General features: G+C 44.3%; 1 protein-coding gene across 2 annotated transcripts in view; it reads right to left on the bottom strand.

Moving 5' to 3' along the window:
• Window positions 1-9,056, bottom strand: part of LOC122552518 (histone-lysine N-methyltransferase Smyd1-like) — a 68,686-nt gene extending 59,630 nt beyond the window's left edge. For both annotated transcript variants that reach the window (XM_043695319.2, XM_043695237.2), the window contains exon 1: window positions 8,883-9,056. In XM_043695319.2, the coding sequence (XP_043551254.2) occupies window positions 8,883-9,019 (137 nt within the window). In that variant the 5' untranslated portion in view covers window positions 9,020-9,056. The remainder of the gene's footprint in view (window positions 1-8,882) is intronic.
• Between the last annotated feature and the right edge of the window lie 9,022 nt (window positions 9,057-18,078).

Consider the following 18,078-nt stretch of genomic DNA (forward strand, 5'->3'; position numbering starts at 1 on the left):
AAAACCATCCTCCAGTGTCTCAGATATGGCTTTTGTGAAACCCATGAATGACAATGTCACTCATGCTGACACACAACAGCCTTCATGCTTCATTGGACATGGTCTGATGAAGAATCTTGGATGTGGACATGATGCAAAAAAACAGGCGGTTAAAGAGTGAGATGAGGAGGATATGGGGCAGAGTCCTTGTGTATATTTAAGGCTGTGATAGATATATTCTTAATCAGTCAGTGAATTGAGGGTTATGGTGAAAAGATAGGAACATGGACATGAGGAAAGTCAGATCAGCGATGATCTTATTGACTGGTGGAGCAGGCTTGATGGGCTCAGTATTCTACTCCTGTTCCTATTTCTCATGGTCCTATGGTCTTAAGCCACTCATCATCCTGACTTGGAAATACATCACTGTTCCTTAGCTGATGCTGGGTCAAACTCCTGGAATTCTTTCCCTCGTGGCATTGTGGGTCAATCTATAGCACACGGACTGCAGCGGTTTAAGAAGGCAGCTCACCACCACCTTCTCAAGGGTAACTCGGGATGGACATGAAACGTTCGCGATGTTCACATCCCATGACTGAAAAGAAAAGGAAATGTCCCCCAGGGGGCAGGGAAGGTGGAATGCTTATGGTTTACAGGAGTTGGTTGCCCACAACCAAAGCGATTTCAAGAGGACAATAAATGGATGACATTGTAACAGGCAGCACAGAAATCAACCGAGCATTCCCGAGCCATCTCTGCTCAATGCTCACAATTGTACAAGAGCAGAGACCCCTCCAGCCTGATCGAGCATTTGATGTGATTATGGGTGATCTCTGCCTAAAGTCCATTTCTTCCACCTGCTCCCCATATCCCTTGTCTCCCTTCTATTACAGACAGAAATACATTCAACAATGCAGCAGCCCCAACCCAAAAGGGTTGAGTATTTGAAAGACTGGCAACAATTTGAGTGGAGAAATTTCTCCGCCTGTCATTGACCCATTATCCTGAGACTGCTTCCTCATATTCTGCATTTCCCAGCAGCCTCTCAGCCAAGCCCTTTCAGAAACCTGAGTATCAACGAGGGTGACAACATCTTGAAGGAAGCACTGTCTACTTAAAAAGGCAATCGTTTGTTTCTGTTTTTGTGATGTTGATTTCAGAAAGATTTCATTGATGTAGCGCCTTTCAAGATCTCATATCCTGAAGTGTTGTACAGCCAATGGCGTATTTTTGATGTATCATCACTATTATAATCATAGAAAGGATGTATACAAGCCAGAACACCAGGGTGAATTCTCCTCCTGATCTTCAGATAATGATGGGGTTGCTATCTGGGATACGGAGAGTTTCAGTCTAACAGGTTAGCATAGCAGGGAGATGACCATCATGTAGCAATAGGGGTTATTAAACTTGAAATCTGGAACCTCTGCCTCAAAGTTAGAGGTTCTGAGGTCATGGATTCAAACCTTGCAGGGGTAGCTTCTGGAATTTAAATTGAATTAATAAATTCAATTCATTAAAAATAAAACATAGAGATGAAAACTGATCTCTTAATGGTGACCATTAAGCTCTCATTAAAAACCCATCTGGTTCACTAATGTCCTTGAGGGAAGGAAATCGGCCTTCCTTACTTGGTCTGGCCTACATATGATCAAGACCCACAGCAATGTGTTTAGCTCTTAACTGCCATCTGGGAAATTAGGGATGGGCAATAAATGCTGGCCTGGCCAGCGATACCCTCATCCCATGAATACATTTTTGAAAAGTAGTAAATTATTATTAATTAGCTATATGAGATGATGGCATTCCCTGACGGCAGAAACTCCATGAACTTCAGTTGACATTTCATCTTGACCTTCCGTCAAAGTATCAGCTATCAATTCTCAGCAAAGAATGTTTCATGTTTCTTTGTGCAATGTTACTCTTCAGTTTTGCCATCTGTTAAGCGCATTAGGTGATACAGTCCTTTACTACCCCTTCATTTACACCTTCCACACCTCCTTCCTTCACTAAAGTCGCAGCCTGTGGATGGAGAATGGCTTTGCATGTCGTGTAACCCAAACCCCTGTCCCTGGTATCTCCGTCAAGTGCCTTCTCCATATGTGAGCACCAACAGTGACTATCAGTGGTGCATTTGTAGCTATCTCTGCCCAGCTCAATCCTCCCCTTTCATGCTGCCATGTATTGCGTTTTGGAGTAAAGGATCACTGGATAATTGTTGGCTATTCTGTTCCTTTGGTTGCCCACAGAGTGCTGAGGGTAATTGTGGTGACCAGAAATATTGCCTTAGATTACTTCACCCAATCCAGCATAGAATGGAGATCACAATTAGTATCTGCCTGATGAATTTGATGCAGCGCCTCTTATTTGTCGCATTATCCAATACTGTGAGCACAGTAGAGTAATGATTAAGTTTCCTTCCAAGTCACAGATACCTAAACAGAAATATAGTTTCATTCCTTCGCTGCCACTGAGTCATATTAATTCAATTCGCTGTCTAACTGCCCTTTCCATCCATCATCCAAGGTGAAGGTAATCATCTTCATCACCTGGTATGCTCAGTAAGGTTCTGGTGGCTATGTTGCTGACTGTTGAGGTTGATTTCTGCCCCAAGTACTGTAGACAATTGAGGTTAGGGTGGGTTTCTGGCTCATGACTTCTTCTCCTTGTGTTTTATCTCCGCCTCCAAAATGCACTTGCCTTCGAAGGAGGCAGCATTGACTTTATACATTTGGTTTCACTGGTGCAGAAGGAGGAGGGGGGGGGGGTGCTCTCGCTCCCTTAGAGTCCTTTCACACCGCAGTGGGGTATACCCACATCACCAAGGATGGCAGCGGTTGAAGAGAGTGACTCACTACCATCTTCCTGAGAGTGATAACTGCTTGGCATGCCAGTGACACCTATCCCATCATGGCACATTGTTCAACCACACTGTTATAACGTAGCATCAGGGAGTTGTGTGAGTGAATTCAACAATGCCATTCCGACAGTCAGATCTGTAACTAATCAGTATTCTGGCTTACATTCACTCCTGTCTCTGGTTGTCAATGGCCTTGGATCAACTAAAACACACATTTAATCCAAGTTAGCTTTGAACCACAAATAAAAAGAGAAATTGGTGGGGAAATCTCTGCAAAGAAGAATGCTATCAGACTTCAAGCATTAACTCTGTTTCTCTCTCAACAGCTGCAGCTAGACTTGCTGAGTTTCTCCAGCACTCTCTGTTTTTATTTTGGATCTCCAGCACCCACAGTATTTATAGCTTTGAACTATTGCCATTTAACAGAATCATGAGCACCATCGTGTACTGTAGTAACTGCAAGACCTGGTTATAGGTCTGTACAGTGACAGTTCCCTCAGAGAAAACAGAATGGACTGAAATTAAAAAGAGAGATTATAGTTTTGTGAAATCAATATCTAAAGTGTAATTTTCACAGATGTTAATCTTCAATGGTTTAAATTGTAGATTTATCTTTATTATCCTGGACAGTTTTCTTCTTTATTCCAAAAAGACCTCACATACTGTGGTGTTTATTCCAATCAGGCGAAAGTGAGGACTGCAGATGCTGGAGATTAGAGAGAAGATTAGAGTGTTGCTGGAAAAGCACAGCAGGTCAGGCAGCATCCGAGGAGCAGGAAAATCGATGTTTCAGGCAGGAGCCAAACTCAGAGCAGGTCATCCAAACACATCATCTATAGGTCCAGGGCTGCCTTGCTTCCTATTCATTTGCCTACCTAAAACACTCAGTTTTCTTCTGGCCCTTATATATCCCTTTTTAATGTCCACAACATTTACCCTGCCAAAAGGTCAATGTCAACTTCCTCTTCATTCATTTTCTCAATATCTACACTGCTCTGCACCCTTAACAATTTCAACTTGTTCCTTAAATCTCAGTTGACTTAATTATATAAGGAAGGGCAGCTCAAAGGAGGCTAAAGCCAGTGTTGTATTTTTGAGGTAAACTAATGCAACCTCCAGTGCGTGCATAGGAAGGACCTACAAAAGCTAAGAGATAAGCGACCACATAATTTGTTCTGTGTGATATTAGTTGAGAGACAAATGTTGGTCAGGATACCAGAAGAACTGTTATGTTCCTCACATCAGATCTTTTACGTGCACTTTAAGTCCCGTTCAATGGCAGCACCTTGAACTGTGCAGTACTCCATCAGTATTGCACTGACGTACTGGGATAGTCCTTAAGTAGACTTGCCCTCTTTGTGAAATTCATTGTGAAATTCATTGTGAAATTATGGTACACGGTGTGGTTTAGCAACACACACAAATCATCAACATATAGATTGATCAAGTCTCTGAAGTGGATTTGAACGCACAACCTTCCAACTCAGAGAGAAAGAGAGAGAGAGAGAGAAAGAGAGAGAGCAACCACTTGAGTATAGGTTAGACGTGCTTCAAGTGCTTTTTTATAACTGAACTGCTTTTTAGAACAGTTTCTATTTTTCTAAGTTGCTATATATCTCACAAAGAAATCATGGATTCCACAGATGCCTCACTTCCATATCTTTCTTAGTTTTAATTCTTGAACATATGCTTGCTGCCTACAGACCTTATTTTCTGCTATTACAAGTTTTGTTTGTAAATAGATCTGTGCCAAAATTTACTGTTGGAAATTGCAAAATATCCCCTGTCAGTGAGCACAATGCAGTTGCTGGTTTCTCACTGCGGCAATAGTTCCAATGTCAACGGCATTTGTCAGTTGACATTTTCTGTCAGGTAACTTCTCAGGTGAATCTATGCTGAATTTTTTATTTGCTTCAAATTCTAGAGTGAGCAACAACATGACCAGCCTGGATTTCCCCAGTCTAGCACTGCAGAAAGGCAGAAACATTGTGGATGTCAATTGTAGTAGTTGTAATGAGGCAGGTAAAGTATACAATCTGAGTTCCCTGATTGGGACTGTTAATTTGGACCAATCAGGGAGTCCTGGCTGACAGATGAGAGCAGGAGTGTCAGAGGTTCTGTTTGCTCTGAGAGCTGGCTCTGAAGGAGCTGGATCTATGTCAAGGACTCTCCATCTGTAAACAACAGGTGACTTGGTGGCTGGATACCAGCCTCAATGGAATTCTTTCAACAATCACCACTAATTCCGACTTTTAGGCCTTTAACACAGGAGGTATAATAGAATTGATTGTCTTCCTATTAAATAAATTGAGATGCTACCTTGCTTTAGTTATTTCATTTCCCAATCATGATTCTCTGGAATTAAACAAAGGACTTGCATTTTCCAAAATCATGAAATACCCCAAAGTGCTTTTGAGTCAATGCCTTGCTTTCAAAGTGTCGTCACTTTTACAGTATATGGAATGCAGCAGCCAACCTGTACACAGCAAACTCGCATAAACACCAATGTGATCATGCCCAGATAATCCGTTTTGTGTAATGTTGTTTGAGGGATAGATATTGGTCAAGTAGAACACCCTTGCTCTTCTTCAAAGTGGTGCTGTGGGATCTTTAACAATCATCTAAGCAGAAAGATGGGGACTTGCTTTAATAAAACATTGAAAAAATAGCACCTCAGATCACATAGCACAGTTCTGTCTGTGCCACCAACTGTCCGACACAAAGTCCCACAGACTGTTAGCTAAGGTGAGAGCCCACAGAATTAAGGGACAATTACTGACATGGATAGGAAATTGGTTGAGTGACTGAAAAGAGAGAGTTGGAATAACGTTAAGTAGTCACTCTGACCAGATGTAAGTTCTGCTGTTCCACGGGGATCCGTGTTGGGGCTTTGATCATTCATAATATTCATTAATGACTCAGATAATGACATAAAAAGTCAAACATGTAAATTTGCTGACAACACAAAATGGGGCAACATTGCTCAGAGTGTTGACAGCAGCATAAAATTGCAACAGGTTATTGATAGATTAGGTGAATGGGCAAAGCTGTAACAGATGGATTTTAATATCAGCAAATGTAAAATTATCTGTTTTGGACTGATGGATCTGGGTGTTTTTTAGAAGGCACTAAATTAAATACAGTCCGTCAAGATTTGGGGTTCAGGTGAATTGTTCTTTAAAATGTGATGGTTCAGAAAATAATCACGATGGTTAACAGAATGTTGGCCTTCATATCTAAAGGGCTGGAGGATTAGGATGCAGATATTATGCTGCAGTAATACAAAACCTTAGTTAGACCCCACTTAGACCACTATGAGCAGATGAGGCCACCAGGCCTTAGGAAGGATGATTTGACCCTGGGGGGGGAGCTCAACACAGCTTTGCAAGGATGAGACCGAGGGGTTAAGTTATGAGGAGACATTAGACAAACTGGGCCATTTTTCTCTAGAATTTAGAAGACTAAGGGGTGATCAAATCAAGGTGTTCAGGATATTAACAGGAAAAGATAAGGTAGATAGAGATAAACTATTTCCAGCAGTTGAAGATTCTAGAACCAGGGGCATAGTCAAAGAATTAGAGTCAGGACATTCAGTGGAGGTTTGGAACTCTCTTCCTCAAATCGTGGGTGATACTAATTTAATTGTTAAACCTAAATCTGAAATAGATACATTTTTATTAATCAAGGGTTTCAAGGGATATGGGTACAAGGCAGGTATATGCTGTTAGGCACAAATCAGCCATGATCTTATCGAATGGTGAAACAGGCTTGAAAGGCTGAATGGTCTCCACCTTTTCCTATGTATGTGTGTCAGGTTTGGAGCTCTCGTCTGAGAAGTAGACTTAAGCCTAGAACCTTAAGATTCTGTTGAACGAGTGTTACCAACTGTTCCTTCACCTTAAGCAGTGCCTCAGGGATGTAAATGACTTGCTTCAACTCTGGCTCGATTGGTTCTAAAATGGTTGAGAACTCCCATGTTTGTTCTGCAGACTCTGCTACTAGGAAGGGTGGGACAAATAGGTTGTTTTGAAGTTTACATTCTGTCTCTGGTGATTTGACTTCTGCACATCCCCAACAAAGTCACTTGATGCAGTTTGTGTCTTCCTAAATGCACCATCTCAAGTTAATCACAAAACAGGGTATTTTAAGAGTCACCCAGAATATTTTGTCCCTTCAGGACATTCCAAAAAACATTTCTGCTTTCCCCCTGGGAGGGACACTCCTGATGCAACCCATTATTGAGTTACTTGGGACTAAATTAACATGGATGTTGGGGATCAGAAATAAAAACAGAAGTGGCAGAGGAACTCAGTAGGTCTGGCAGCGTCTCTGGAGAGAGAAACATTTCAATCCAATGACTCTTCCTCAGAATAGAAGAGAGCTGGAAACGACGCTTTTTATGCTGTTGACAAAGGGGGGGGGGGGGCAGGAGCGAGAGGAACAGATCATGAGAACACCTGGAGCAACAGACAAAGTGAGTTCTAATGGTAACAAAGGAGTGATGTGGATACAAAGCAGGTGTGAATGGTAGAGAATAAGTCAGCTCTGCTGAGAACAAACCCGTCCCACCTTCCCATGCAATGACAGAAAGTGTGACATTTGAACTTTTATTTCTTCCTTCTCACTGTTCAGGGTCCCAAACACATCTTACAGGTGAGGCAGCAGTTTACTTTAGCTTTTCTTTCAAATCTAGCCTTCTGTACTCCCTGCTGACAATGCGGTCTCCTTCACATTGTGAAGTCATTGGAGACTGGGTAACCACTTTGTAATTTCTTGCATTTCTCCCTGTGTTTTTAACATATAAATATTCCACCATCATCCATTTTATGATTCTATCAGGGAAAAGACAGAGGAATGGAAATAGGTGACTTGTTTTTGTAGAGATTTAAATTAGATATGACTAAAAGCCTCCTTCATGAATTCCACGAATCTGTGATTCTAAATCTTTTTGTCAACAATGCTAAGTCAAAGCAACAAGACGGGCACAAAAACTCCTTTACTCTGACAAATGACTCACCTCCCACTCATTCAATATTCCTCACAATATACACAGCCCAGCTAGGATTGGGTTGACAAAGTGACCAGGATATTTGAAATTTTAAATCATCCCGGCAGTGTGTAATCCACTTGATCAGGACATCTGCTACTGGATGCGTCTCCCAGCAAGTTATGACAGCAATAACTGTGACCTACAAGATTCAGAGTAACCTCTTGCTGTCCACATTTCAATACCATATCCCAGTCAATAACTGTGACCACCACCAACAAGAATAACAGTATCAGAATTGTAGGCACAGCATCACCTGCAAGTTCTACTCAATATCAGGATCATCCTGATCTGAACTTTATCACCATTTCTGGAACATTACTAGGTTCAAACCCTGCATTTCCATCAATTAACAAGTGTTATCAACACAAGGACTACATAGTTCAAGAGAAATGCTCATCATCACCTTCCCAGGGATGGCAACTAAACAAAAAGAGGTCTTGTCAATTTTCACCCATTTTAATAACAACCTCTTCAAAACCAGCCCTGTTTGGTTTCTATGGAATAAATGGCAGTTTACATTTAACTGCTGGCAAATGGGATTAGGTCAGATTGGAATGTCTGGTTGGCACCAATGAGTTGGGCCGAAGGGTCTGTTTCCTTGCTGTATGACTCTATGACTCTAAGTTCTGAACCTTACCCCCTAAAGAAATACATTTAGCCTGAAAACTTCCAAACAGCAAGAACTGAGCCAAGTAGCTCCCCACAGCATTGTAAAGTGGTTCCACATGATTGTCCTACGAAGACTGCAGTATCCAGTGGGACTAAAGACCCCAGTTTCAGGACAACACTCCTTACAGAATTCAGTCAATCAAGGCAGGGAACTCAATCAATTCAACAGTCAATAATGAAAGAACGATTGAAGAAGTGATGTTATATTAAAATAAAATTTAAAATAAAAACTCCTGTTCAACATTTGACTTTGATTCCAAAGTTTGCATTATGGGGCAACATAAGAAGGCTTGTGTTCTACAACAGATAGACAGACTGACTTACTTGTCAAACACAACTGCAGCATATGCTGGCTCAGCAAAGACCACATCCCCAGTCAGAAGGTCTTGCTTGGCCTTCAACCCTCTTCCCTTGCCATCCGTGTCGAAGATTTCTACTTTATCCATATCACCCACTGTCATTGAGGGAATGAGCGAGAGCCCAGCACTACGAGCTTTAACCTTGGCCACTAATCTTCAGCTAATCTTGACACATTCAGACAGACGAAAGTGAGCTCTATAAATGGTCTGGATCATCCAGCCTGTACCAACCTAAAAATTGGTGCAGAGAGTGGGGGTGGTTGGTGGATGAAGGCTGTGGGAACACCCACCTGGTGAAACATGACCCCTTGGTTAATTCAGACAAACTACCAGATATTCCTTTAACTTCCGACAAAGAGTTGCAACTCGTTTCAAAGAAAAAAGGGAAATTTTTGGCAGGTATTGTATTAAACCTCCAATGTCACACGTGTAATCTCTGCACCCCTTTGAGAAATGAGTTGCTTGCAGCTAGTGGATTTATTTTTGGAAAACAGATGTCATTGTCCATCAAAGTGTGACAGCTGAAGAGGGACTGCCATTCCTTGTGCGACTTGCAAAAAGATATCAGCGTGTTATCAGTCCCTTAAATTTCTGTATTTTGAACAGTGGACTCTGGCACTAGCCTAAAGTATTAGTGAATGGAAAGGCATGAGAATGTTTTATGGAAGGTTCCAGAAACCTGACAAAGGTCAAGTGATTGGCAGGGCATATTTGAAGAGTAGTGCTGGTTATCTAATGCAATAATAAGTTAAGCTCACCTGAACACTAAGTTAGAGGAGAAACTATGGGCTGAGTCTTACCTTTTTTTTAGTTAAAAAATCCCACAACACCAGGTTATATATAGTCCAACAGGTTTAATTGGAAACACACGAGCTTTCGGAGCACCACTCCGATGGTTTCTCTCTCTCATCTGACACTAATCTGATTCTCCCTCATTGTAGCTGAAAGTGATCAGCACTACCATGGTATCAGTGCCAATTTTAAAAGGTCTTTGTTTACCCGGTCAAGCATTTGGTGACATTTGCCCTGGCATGGCAGACAAGGGAATTTTGTGCCCACTTTGTGGATGGTCGCTTGGAGCTCCTACTGATGCAAGGGTGGGAGTTCTCCGTCTCTAAGACCGGCAGAGTAAGGCAAGTCACTAAGGCCTGCCAGCCTAAGGCTTAGGTTACCACCCAGGTCAGTGCAATCTCAGCCATCTGGCTGGAAGGAACACCCAACACTGCTGGAAAAAGGTCTTCTCCACTCTGCCAGGATAAGTGCCACCACCTTTTACTCTACTACCTCACAGTCACTCAATCTCTGCCACTGTACCATCTTCCCTCCAAGGCAGATGCTGTACATTCTCACTACTGCTTGAAACATCTTCCCTCACTTGTCCTGACTCATCCAATTCCCTCACACCACGAGCCCTGCATGGCCTCTGTGCTGCCTCTTCACTTGCTCAAGGCACTTCATCACCTTTTGACCAACCGCTCCAGCAATACCAGTTCTGCCTCCTACTTTCATCTCATTCAAACCCTCCCTTTCCCTCATTCCAGGAGAAAACAGTCCAGATGGGGGAGAAAGAGTGGTGTGGGGGGTAAGGGGTTAGTGGTGGTGGTGCTATGCCAATCGCATCCGCTCTTTAGTTACAAGGAGAATGAGCATCCCAGTTGGCTAAGTGACCATGTCCAAGCTTCCTCAGTGATATCAGAGGCTGCCTTTGTCCAGCGCTAACAGGAGCCCATGGCTGAAAAGTGTCTTCCCTTGACATGACTGAAGACTAGCCTCTGAAGACTTTGAGACATGACTTAGATTAGATTAGATTAGATTACTTACAGTGTGGAAACAGGCCCTTCGGCCCAACAAGTCCACACCGACCCACCGAAGCGCAACCCACCCATACCCCTACATTTACCCCTTACCTAACACTATGGGGAATTTAGCATGGCCAATTTACCTGACCTGAACATCTTTGGACTGTGGGAGGAAACCGGAGCACCTGGAGGAAACCCACGCAGACACGGGGAGAATGTGCAAACTCCACACAGTCAGTCGCCTGAGGCGGGAATTGAACCCGGGTCTCTGGTGCTGTGAGGCAGCAGTGCTAACCACTGTGCCACCGTGCCACCCAAAAAATGGCTATTTTCTTGTTGCACGTCTTGTGTATTTTCATTGTATGATGCTGGCATATGATGCAGGTGTGGGATTGATATAGTATCATGTTCACACAGCAACCTGTCTGATGATTGCTGACCACCATAATAAACTGTCTGGCTTTGTGTTTGCACAAAAAGGCAAGTCAAGATAGAAGTATTATACATTCCTTCACTCTGTCCAAAGCTAAGGATGCTGTAAATATCTAAACAGAGTGAGTGAACGCTGAGAAAGGAAGTGAGGAGCCCCAAGTTGCAGTCTGTTCCAATCCCTTATTGATGCCTATTCCTGCACACCAAGTCTATCATCTGCAGCAGTGCAATGAAAGATGCACATCAGAATGGAACTTTCTATGCGTTGGGTGGCAGTAGAACATGAGAGGCTGGTATGGTCTTGGCTGCCAAGGTTCATGGACATGGGATGTGTGCTGCTACTACCCTTGGAACCTACCCTGAGACCATGGTGTTTGGTTTCCAGAGGAGCAAGCGATGAGCTAGAGTCACCAGGTACCCACTTAAACTTTTATGTTGAATATTCCCGTATGTGGTTTCCATTTTGGAGGGTGGTAAACAGAAACCTGAAGATCAACCAGGTGTGTTTATGTACAAATGAGGGTGAGACTGAGCCGGAATTCTTCTTTTTCATGGGCTTCTCAATGGCGAGAAGTTTCTTTCGACATCTGGAACTCAGTTGGAAAATGCAACTTGTTGCTCTGATATCGTGACAGACCTCACTCGACATCTCAGTCAATTCTTCTGAATTTCTCATTGCCACCCACCCAAGTTTGCAACTGGAAGAAGGTTGAATCATGAAATAGCTGGAAATGTGTTGCTGGAAAAGCGCAGCAGGTCAGGCAGCATCCAGGGAACAGGAGAATCGACGTTTCGGGCATAAGCCCTTCTTCAGGAATGGGGAAAGTTTGTCCAGCAGGCTAAGATAAAAGGTAGGGAGGAGGGACTTGGGGGAGGGGGGTCGGAAATGTGATAGGTGGAAAGAGGTCAAGGTGAGGGTGATAGGTCAGACTGGGGTGGGGGTGGAGAGGTCGGGAAGAAGATCTCAGATTAGGAAGGCGGTGCTGAATTTGATGGATTTGACTGAGACAGGGTGGGGGGAGGGGAAATGAGGAAACTGGTGAAATCCGAGTTCATCCCTTGTGGTTGGAGGGTTCCTAGCCGGAAGATGAGGCGTTCTTCCTCCAACCGTCGTTTTGTTGTGGTCTGACGATGGAGGAGTCCAAAGACCTGCATATCCTTGGTGGAGTGGGAGGGGGAATTGAAATGTTGAGCTACAGGGCGGTTGGGTTGGTTGGTCCGGGTGTCACGGAGGGAGTGGTCTTTACGGAATGCTGATAGGGGAGGGGAGGGAAATATATCCTTGGTGGTGGGGTCCGTTTGGAGGTAGCGGAAATGACGGCGGATGATGCGCTGTACATGGAGATTGGTGGGGTGGTAGGTGAGGACCAGTGGGGTTCTGTCCTGGTGGCGGTTTGAGGGGCGGGGTACTCTTCCACTTCCCGCTCCTCCGCCCTGGAACCCCGCCCCTCCAACCGCCACCAGGACAGAACCCCACTGGTCCTCACCTACCACCCCACCAATCTCCATGTACAGCGCATCATCCGCCGTCATTTCCGCTACCTCCAAACGGACCCCACCACCAAGGATATATTTCCCTCCCCTCCCCTATCAGCATTCCATAAAGACCACTCCCTCCGTGACTCCCTCGTCAGATCCACACACCCCCACCAACCCAACCTCCACTCCCGGCACCTTCCCCTGCAACCGCAGGAGGTGCAAGACTTGCGCCCACACCTCCCTCCTCACCTCCCTCCAAGGCCCCAAAGGAAACTTCCATATCCGCCACAGATTCACCTGCACCTCCACACATATCATCTATTGCATCCTCTGCACCCGATGTGGCCTCCTCTATATTGGGGAGACAGGCCGGCTACTTGCGGAGCGTTTCAGAGAACACCTCTGGGACACCCGGACCAACCAACCCAACCACCCTGTAGCTCAACATTTCAATTCCCCCTCCCACTCCACCAAGGACATGCAGGTATTTGGACTCCTCCATCGTCAGACCACAACAAAACGACGGTTGGAGGAAGAACGCCTCATCTTCCGGCTAGGAACCCTCCAACCACAAGGGATGAACTCGGATTTCACCAGTTTCCTCATTTCCCCTCCCCCCACCCTGTCTCAGTCAAATCCATCAAATTCAGCACCGCCTTCCTAACCTGAGATCTTCTTCCCGACCTCTCCGCCCCCACCCTAGTCTGACCTATCACCCTCACCTTGACCTCTTTCCACCTATCACATTTCCGACGCCCCTCCCCCAAGTCCCTCCTCCCTACCTTTTATCTTAGCCTGCTGGACAAACTTTCCCCATTCCTGAAGAAGGGCTTATGCCCGAAACGTCGATTCTCCTGTTCCCTGGATGCTGCCTGACCTGCTGCGCTTTTCCAGCAACACATTTCCAGCATCTGCAGACCTCACTTTCTCCTGAATCATGAAATAGGCAAAGAGAAATTAGTCAAAACCTAATGCAGAGAAGTGTGATGAAATACACAAAAAGTGATGTTAGCGAATCTAAATTACATAGGGTTTCATTTTAATGATGGTGCAGAAACAGAGAAGTCTTTGAGCATGGCCAGATGAGCGGTGCATTGATGTACACTTGTGATATCAAGGGCCAAATGCAGGGAAATGGGATTAGAATATTCAGGGGGATGTTTTTACCTTGTGCAGATGTTGTGGTCTGAAGGGCCTTTTTCTGTGCTGATAGATCTCTATGATGCTACATTTATTAGAAAAAGGATTGGCATACAAGAGGGTAGAAGCCACACTTATACAAAGCCCAGGTTCAATTTCGCAAAAAAAAGTTCCACAAACTAACATTGTACTATGGGGAATTAAGTTTCACGTTATTAAGTGCACTGAGATAGAGGCAATTATTTCAATTGACTGGGAGGTCAAAGACTAGAGGACGTAAGATAAAGATTGATAGCAGACCTTTCAGGGATGAAAGTCAAATGCACACGTATATACAAACAGTGCTGAATGGTTGGGATTCTCTTCTGCGTGTGCTGGGTTAATTGTGAATGGCAAATGTACGATTGATAGATTACTGTTAAAGAAGTTCACAGGGCACTTGGGGGAAGGGCAAGCATGGGAAGCTACATCACAGATCAGGCATGAGATTGTTGAAAGGCAGTACCTAGGGTTATACTCAAGGGGTTATGTGGCCTATTCCTGTTCCTACGTTCTTAAGTTCCTATGACTCTGGACTTTATAAATAACTGCAAAGAGTACAAAAGGGAAAGGACCATGTATAAATCGCTTATGTCCTCAGCAGAACAATTGCAATAGGATCTACAGTGGGAGGTCCTCTTCTAAATATGTCCCACTCACAGATTAAAGATCAGAGAAACATGGTTGTGTCTAAAGTCTGGCACCATGTTTTTCAAAGGATGTGAATGCTGCACATAGGGTTCAGAAGAAATTTTCAGGAATGACATGAGGGGTGAGGGTACTATAATGGGTTACTGAGTTAAAAAAAAAACTCGGTTTGCTCTCCTTAATATGAAAGGGAGATGTAAAATAGGTCTTCAATGTAATAAAAGTTTTTTTTAAGGTAAATTGGGAGACTTTGAGGGGAAGAATTGCAAGTTCGGTCAGGAGACACCCAAGATTATTTTGTGGGATGAGAGAGGATAGGAGACACACAAACAACCCATGAAAACATTTAAAGAGAATCATGTTTGTTAGTCTCCAGTCCAGAAAGTTAGAAAGCAGGAGTGCTGAATTTTATCAGCAGACCCTTGAGAGTCATTGCTTCATTTTAGTCCATTAACCAAAGAGGGAAGACAGTTTTTGAGTGGGTAGAACATTTTTTTTATTACTGCCCCGTAATGTTTTATTGTTCTTTCATTTTCAGATAAGTATTTATTCTGCAGTGTTTTCTGGTTCACACACTTGTGCAGTCTAACATCATTCCTCCATCCAGAGAGTTCCAAAACCCAGAAATGACAAGACCCCATGTATTCTCAACTGGGAAGCTTACAGCAAGGTTATTTATAAATCCAGAGCCACGAAATGATTTGCAGCCATTGAGCTGTTATTGAAATGAGGGGGCTGGTTAGGTCAGTGACTAGATGGCTGGTTTGCAATACAGAATAACACCAGCAGCATAGGTTCAATTCCTAGACTGGCTGAGGTGACCACGAAGGAGTTTTTGTCTCTAGCTCTCCCCTCGCCTCTGGTGTGGTGACCCTCAAGGTTAAATCACCACCAGTTATCTCTCTTGAATGAGAGAGCAGTCCTACAGTCTGGTAAGACGAGAGCAACTTTATGTTACCTTTGAAAGGTAGTCACAGTGTAATGTGTTGGACAAAACTTAAAAATCATCTCACCGACGCAACTCATGGCCAAGTGCCTGACTCTCACAATCCCTGTAGCTGAAAGTACTTGTCACTACAGACGCCATGTGCTGTGTGTTACTTTATTTCAAATGCTTATGATGCATCAAAAGCTTACGATGCAATAACCAACTGTACTGACGCCATGTGCCGTGTACAGCAATTTTGTCACTCTGCCTGCCCATATGTCTGCTTTGAGCTGCATGCACAGAAATCAACTGGTTGCGATAGTATCTCCTGTATAATGAGTTTCCATCAATATAATCATCCAATGCTCTCTTAAATGCTTCAATTGAAGCTGCCTCCACCAGCTTTCCAGGCAGTGCATTCTGCATTAACTACTCACAGAGTGAAAAAGCTTTTTCTCACTTCACCCTTTCCAGATCACTTTAAACCTTTGCCCTCTCATTCTTGTTTTTTGTTTTACGAGCAGGAAGTTTGTCCCAAATGCAGCTTGCTCATGGGTTTGTAAACCTCTATCAAATCTCCTCTCGGTCTTCTTCTCTCCAAAGAGAACAGTCCCAATGTCTTCAATCTAACTTCATAACTGAAGTTTCTTCATTGCTGGAACCCTTTCTGAAAACTACACGATGCACATGTATAGTGGCATTGCCTTCAAAGATCACTGTAGTGGAAGCAAGAATAATCAAAAGCCTTGTCAAAAATCACATTAATGTGATAGAAAATGCTTTATTTTAGTGCTACGTTTGGTTGTATATAACTTTGACACCAGTGAATCCAAAGTGATTTTAATATTCTTTAAAAAAGTTAGAAAATAGAGTTAGAAAATATATGATACTAACAACATAGAAAGGGGCAGTTTTCAGCTCCTACATTTAGATTTTCAGGAGATGAGATGCAATTCCCTACAGTACGGAAACAGGCCCTTCGGTCCAACAAGTCCACAATGACCCTTTGTAGAGTAACCCACCCAGACCCATTTCCCTACTCTATTATTTTATATTTACCCCCAACCAAGAAAACTGAGGATGCTAGAAATCTGAAAGAAAACCAGAAATTGCTGGAAAATCTCAGCAGGTCAGGCAGCATCTGTGGAGACAAATCAGAGTGTTCAGGTTCAGTGGCTCTTCCTCAATATACGTAACTCTTTCTTCTCTTGCCTTTACCCCTCAGTGCTACCTCGCTACCTGCAGATGAGTTTGAGGAAGCCTGCTGAGCACTTTCATGGACATCTCATGTCGTCTGACCACAGTCTGGACTTCCATCCCCAGCGGTGGACCTGTGGCAGTTCTACACTTGCTAGAATGTGACCCTGAACCTATTGAGGTGAACGTCTGCGCTGACGGACAAATGGTCAAACGCCGAGACAGTGATTTCTCTGAGGGTCATGGCTCTCCCTCCCCAGAGGTGGTCTTAGAGGTGCTAGTAGAGGGGTAGAATGGAGGTCTTCTCGTTTCACTCCTGAGTTTGAATGGTCTCAAGGACGACCATAAAGATTTCTAAGTGCTGTGGGCCTTACACAAGACACCATCAAGGTGTTGCTGCTACATGTGTGCTGTGAGTAAAGGAAGGAGGGATTCTCACTGGATGCTTGTGTTAGTCCAGTCAGCCCTTCTGCACAAGCCTGGTTGCTTTGTTCTATCGAATATACACGGGCAGGAGGCTGGAAGAACACAGCAAGCCAGGCAGCATCAGGAGGTGAGAAGTCAACGTTTCGAGTGTAATCCTTCTTCAGGACTGGGGGTGGGTGTGGGGGGAGCTGCAGATGAAGGGGGAGGCGGGGACAGGGTGATGAAGTGGGGATAGGTAAAGAAAGGTAGAGGGCACGACCTGGTTGGTCAATGGGAGGAATGAACCTGGTTGCTGGCAGGGAGGAGTGGAAGGGAAGGGGAGGGGCTGATAGGGACTCGGGGCATATGAATGGAGGCTATTTGAAATTGGAGAACTCAATGTTGAGTCCTCTGGGCTATAGGCTGCTCAGGGGGAAGATGAGGGGCTGTTATTCCAATTTGCAGTGTGCTTCATTGAGGCAATGGAGGAGGCCAAGGATGGTCATGTCGGAAAGAGAGTGGGAAGGGGAAATGAAATGGGAGGTGACTAGGAGGTCCGGTTGATCCCTGTTGGTGATGCTCAGTGAACCGTTCCCTGAGTTTACGTTCAGTCTCCCCAGTGTAGAGAAGACCACATGATGCAATAAACTCGGTTGGAGGAGAGGCAGGTGAACTTCTGTCTCACCGAAGGACTGTTTGGGGCCCTGGATGGAGGTGAGGGGGATGGTGTACTGGGAGGGTTTTGTATCTTTTCTAATTGCAGGAGAAGGGACCTGGGGATTCGAGGGGGTGGGGGGTGGGTTGGGGGGGGGGCTGCGGGTTGGTGTCAATTCTCTCTGCCAGCTCTACAAACCTGCCTTCCAAGGGTTAGGATCCTGATGCCAGACAGTCCTGCTTTGTTTGGGCATGTTTGTATTTATTGTGTCCAGTCTCCTCCCACAGACATTGAGAAGCAGTGAGAGACATAGACATGGGTACTGTCCTTTCCGAAGAATAGGATCTGCTTTTACTTTATTCTCTTATGTGACGTGGATGTCACTGACTTAGCCAACACTTATTGCTTGTTTCTATCTGCTCTTGAGAAGGTGGCGGTG

The sequence above is a fragment of the Chiloscyllium plagiosum genome, unplaced genomic scaffold, assembly GCF_037043375.1.
Source record: "Chiloscyllium plagiosum isolate Xiang-an unplaced genomic scaffold, Cpla_swu_hap1 HiC_scaffold_1, whole genome shotgun sequence".
In the NCBI taxonomy this organism is placed as follows: domain Eukaryota; kingdom Metazoa; phylum Chordata; class Chondrichthyes; order Orectolobiformes; family Hemiscylliidae; genus Chiloscyllium; species Chiloscyllium plagiosum.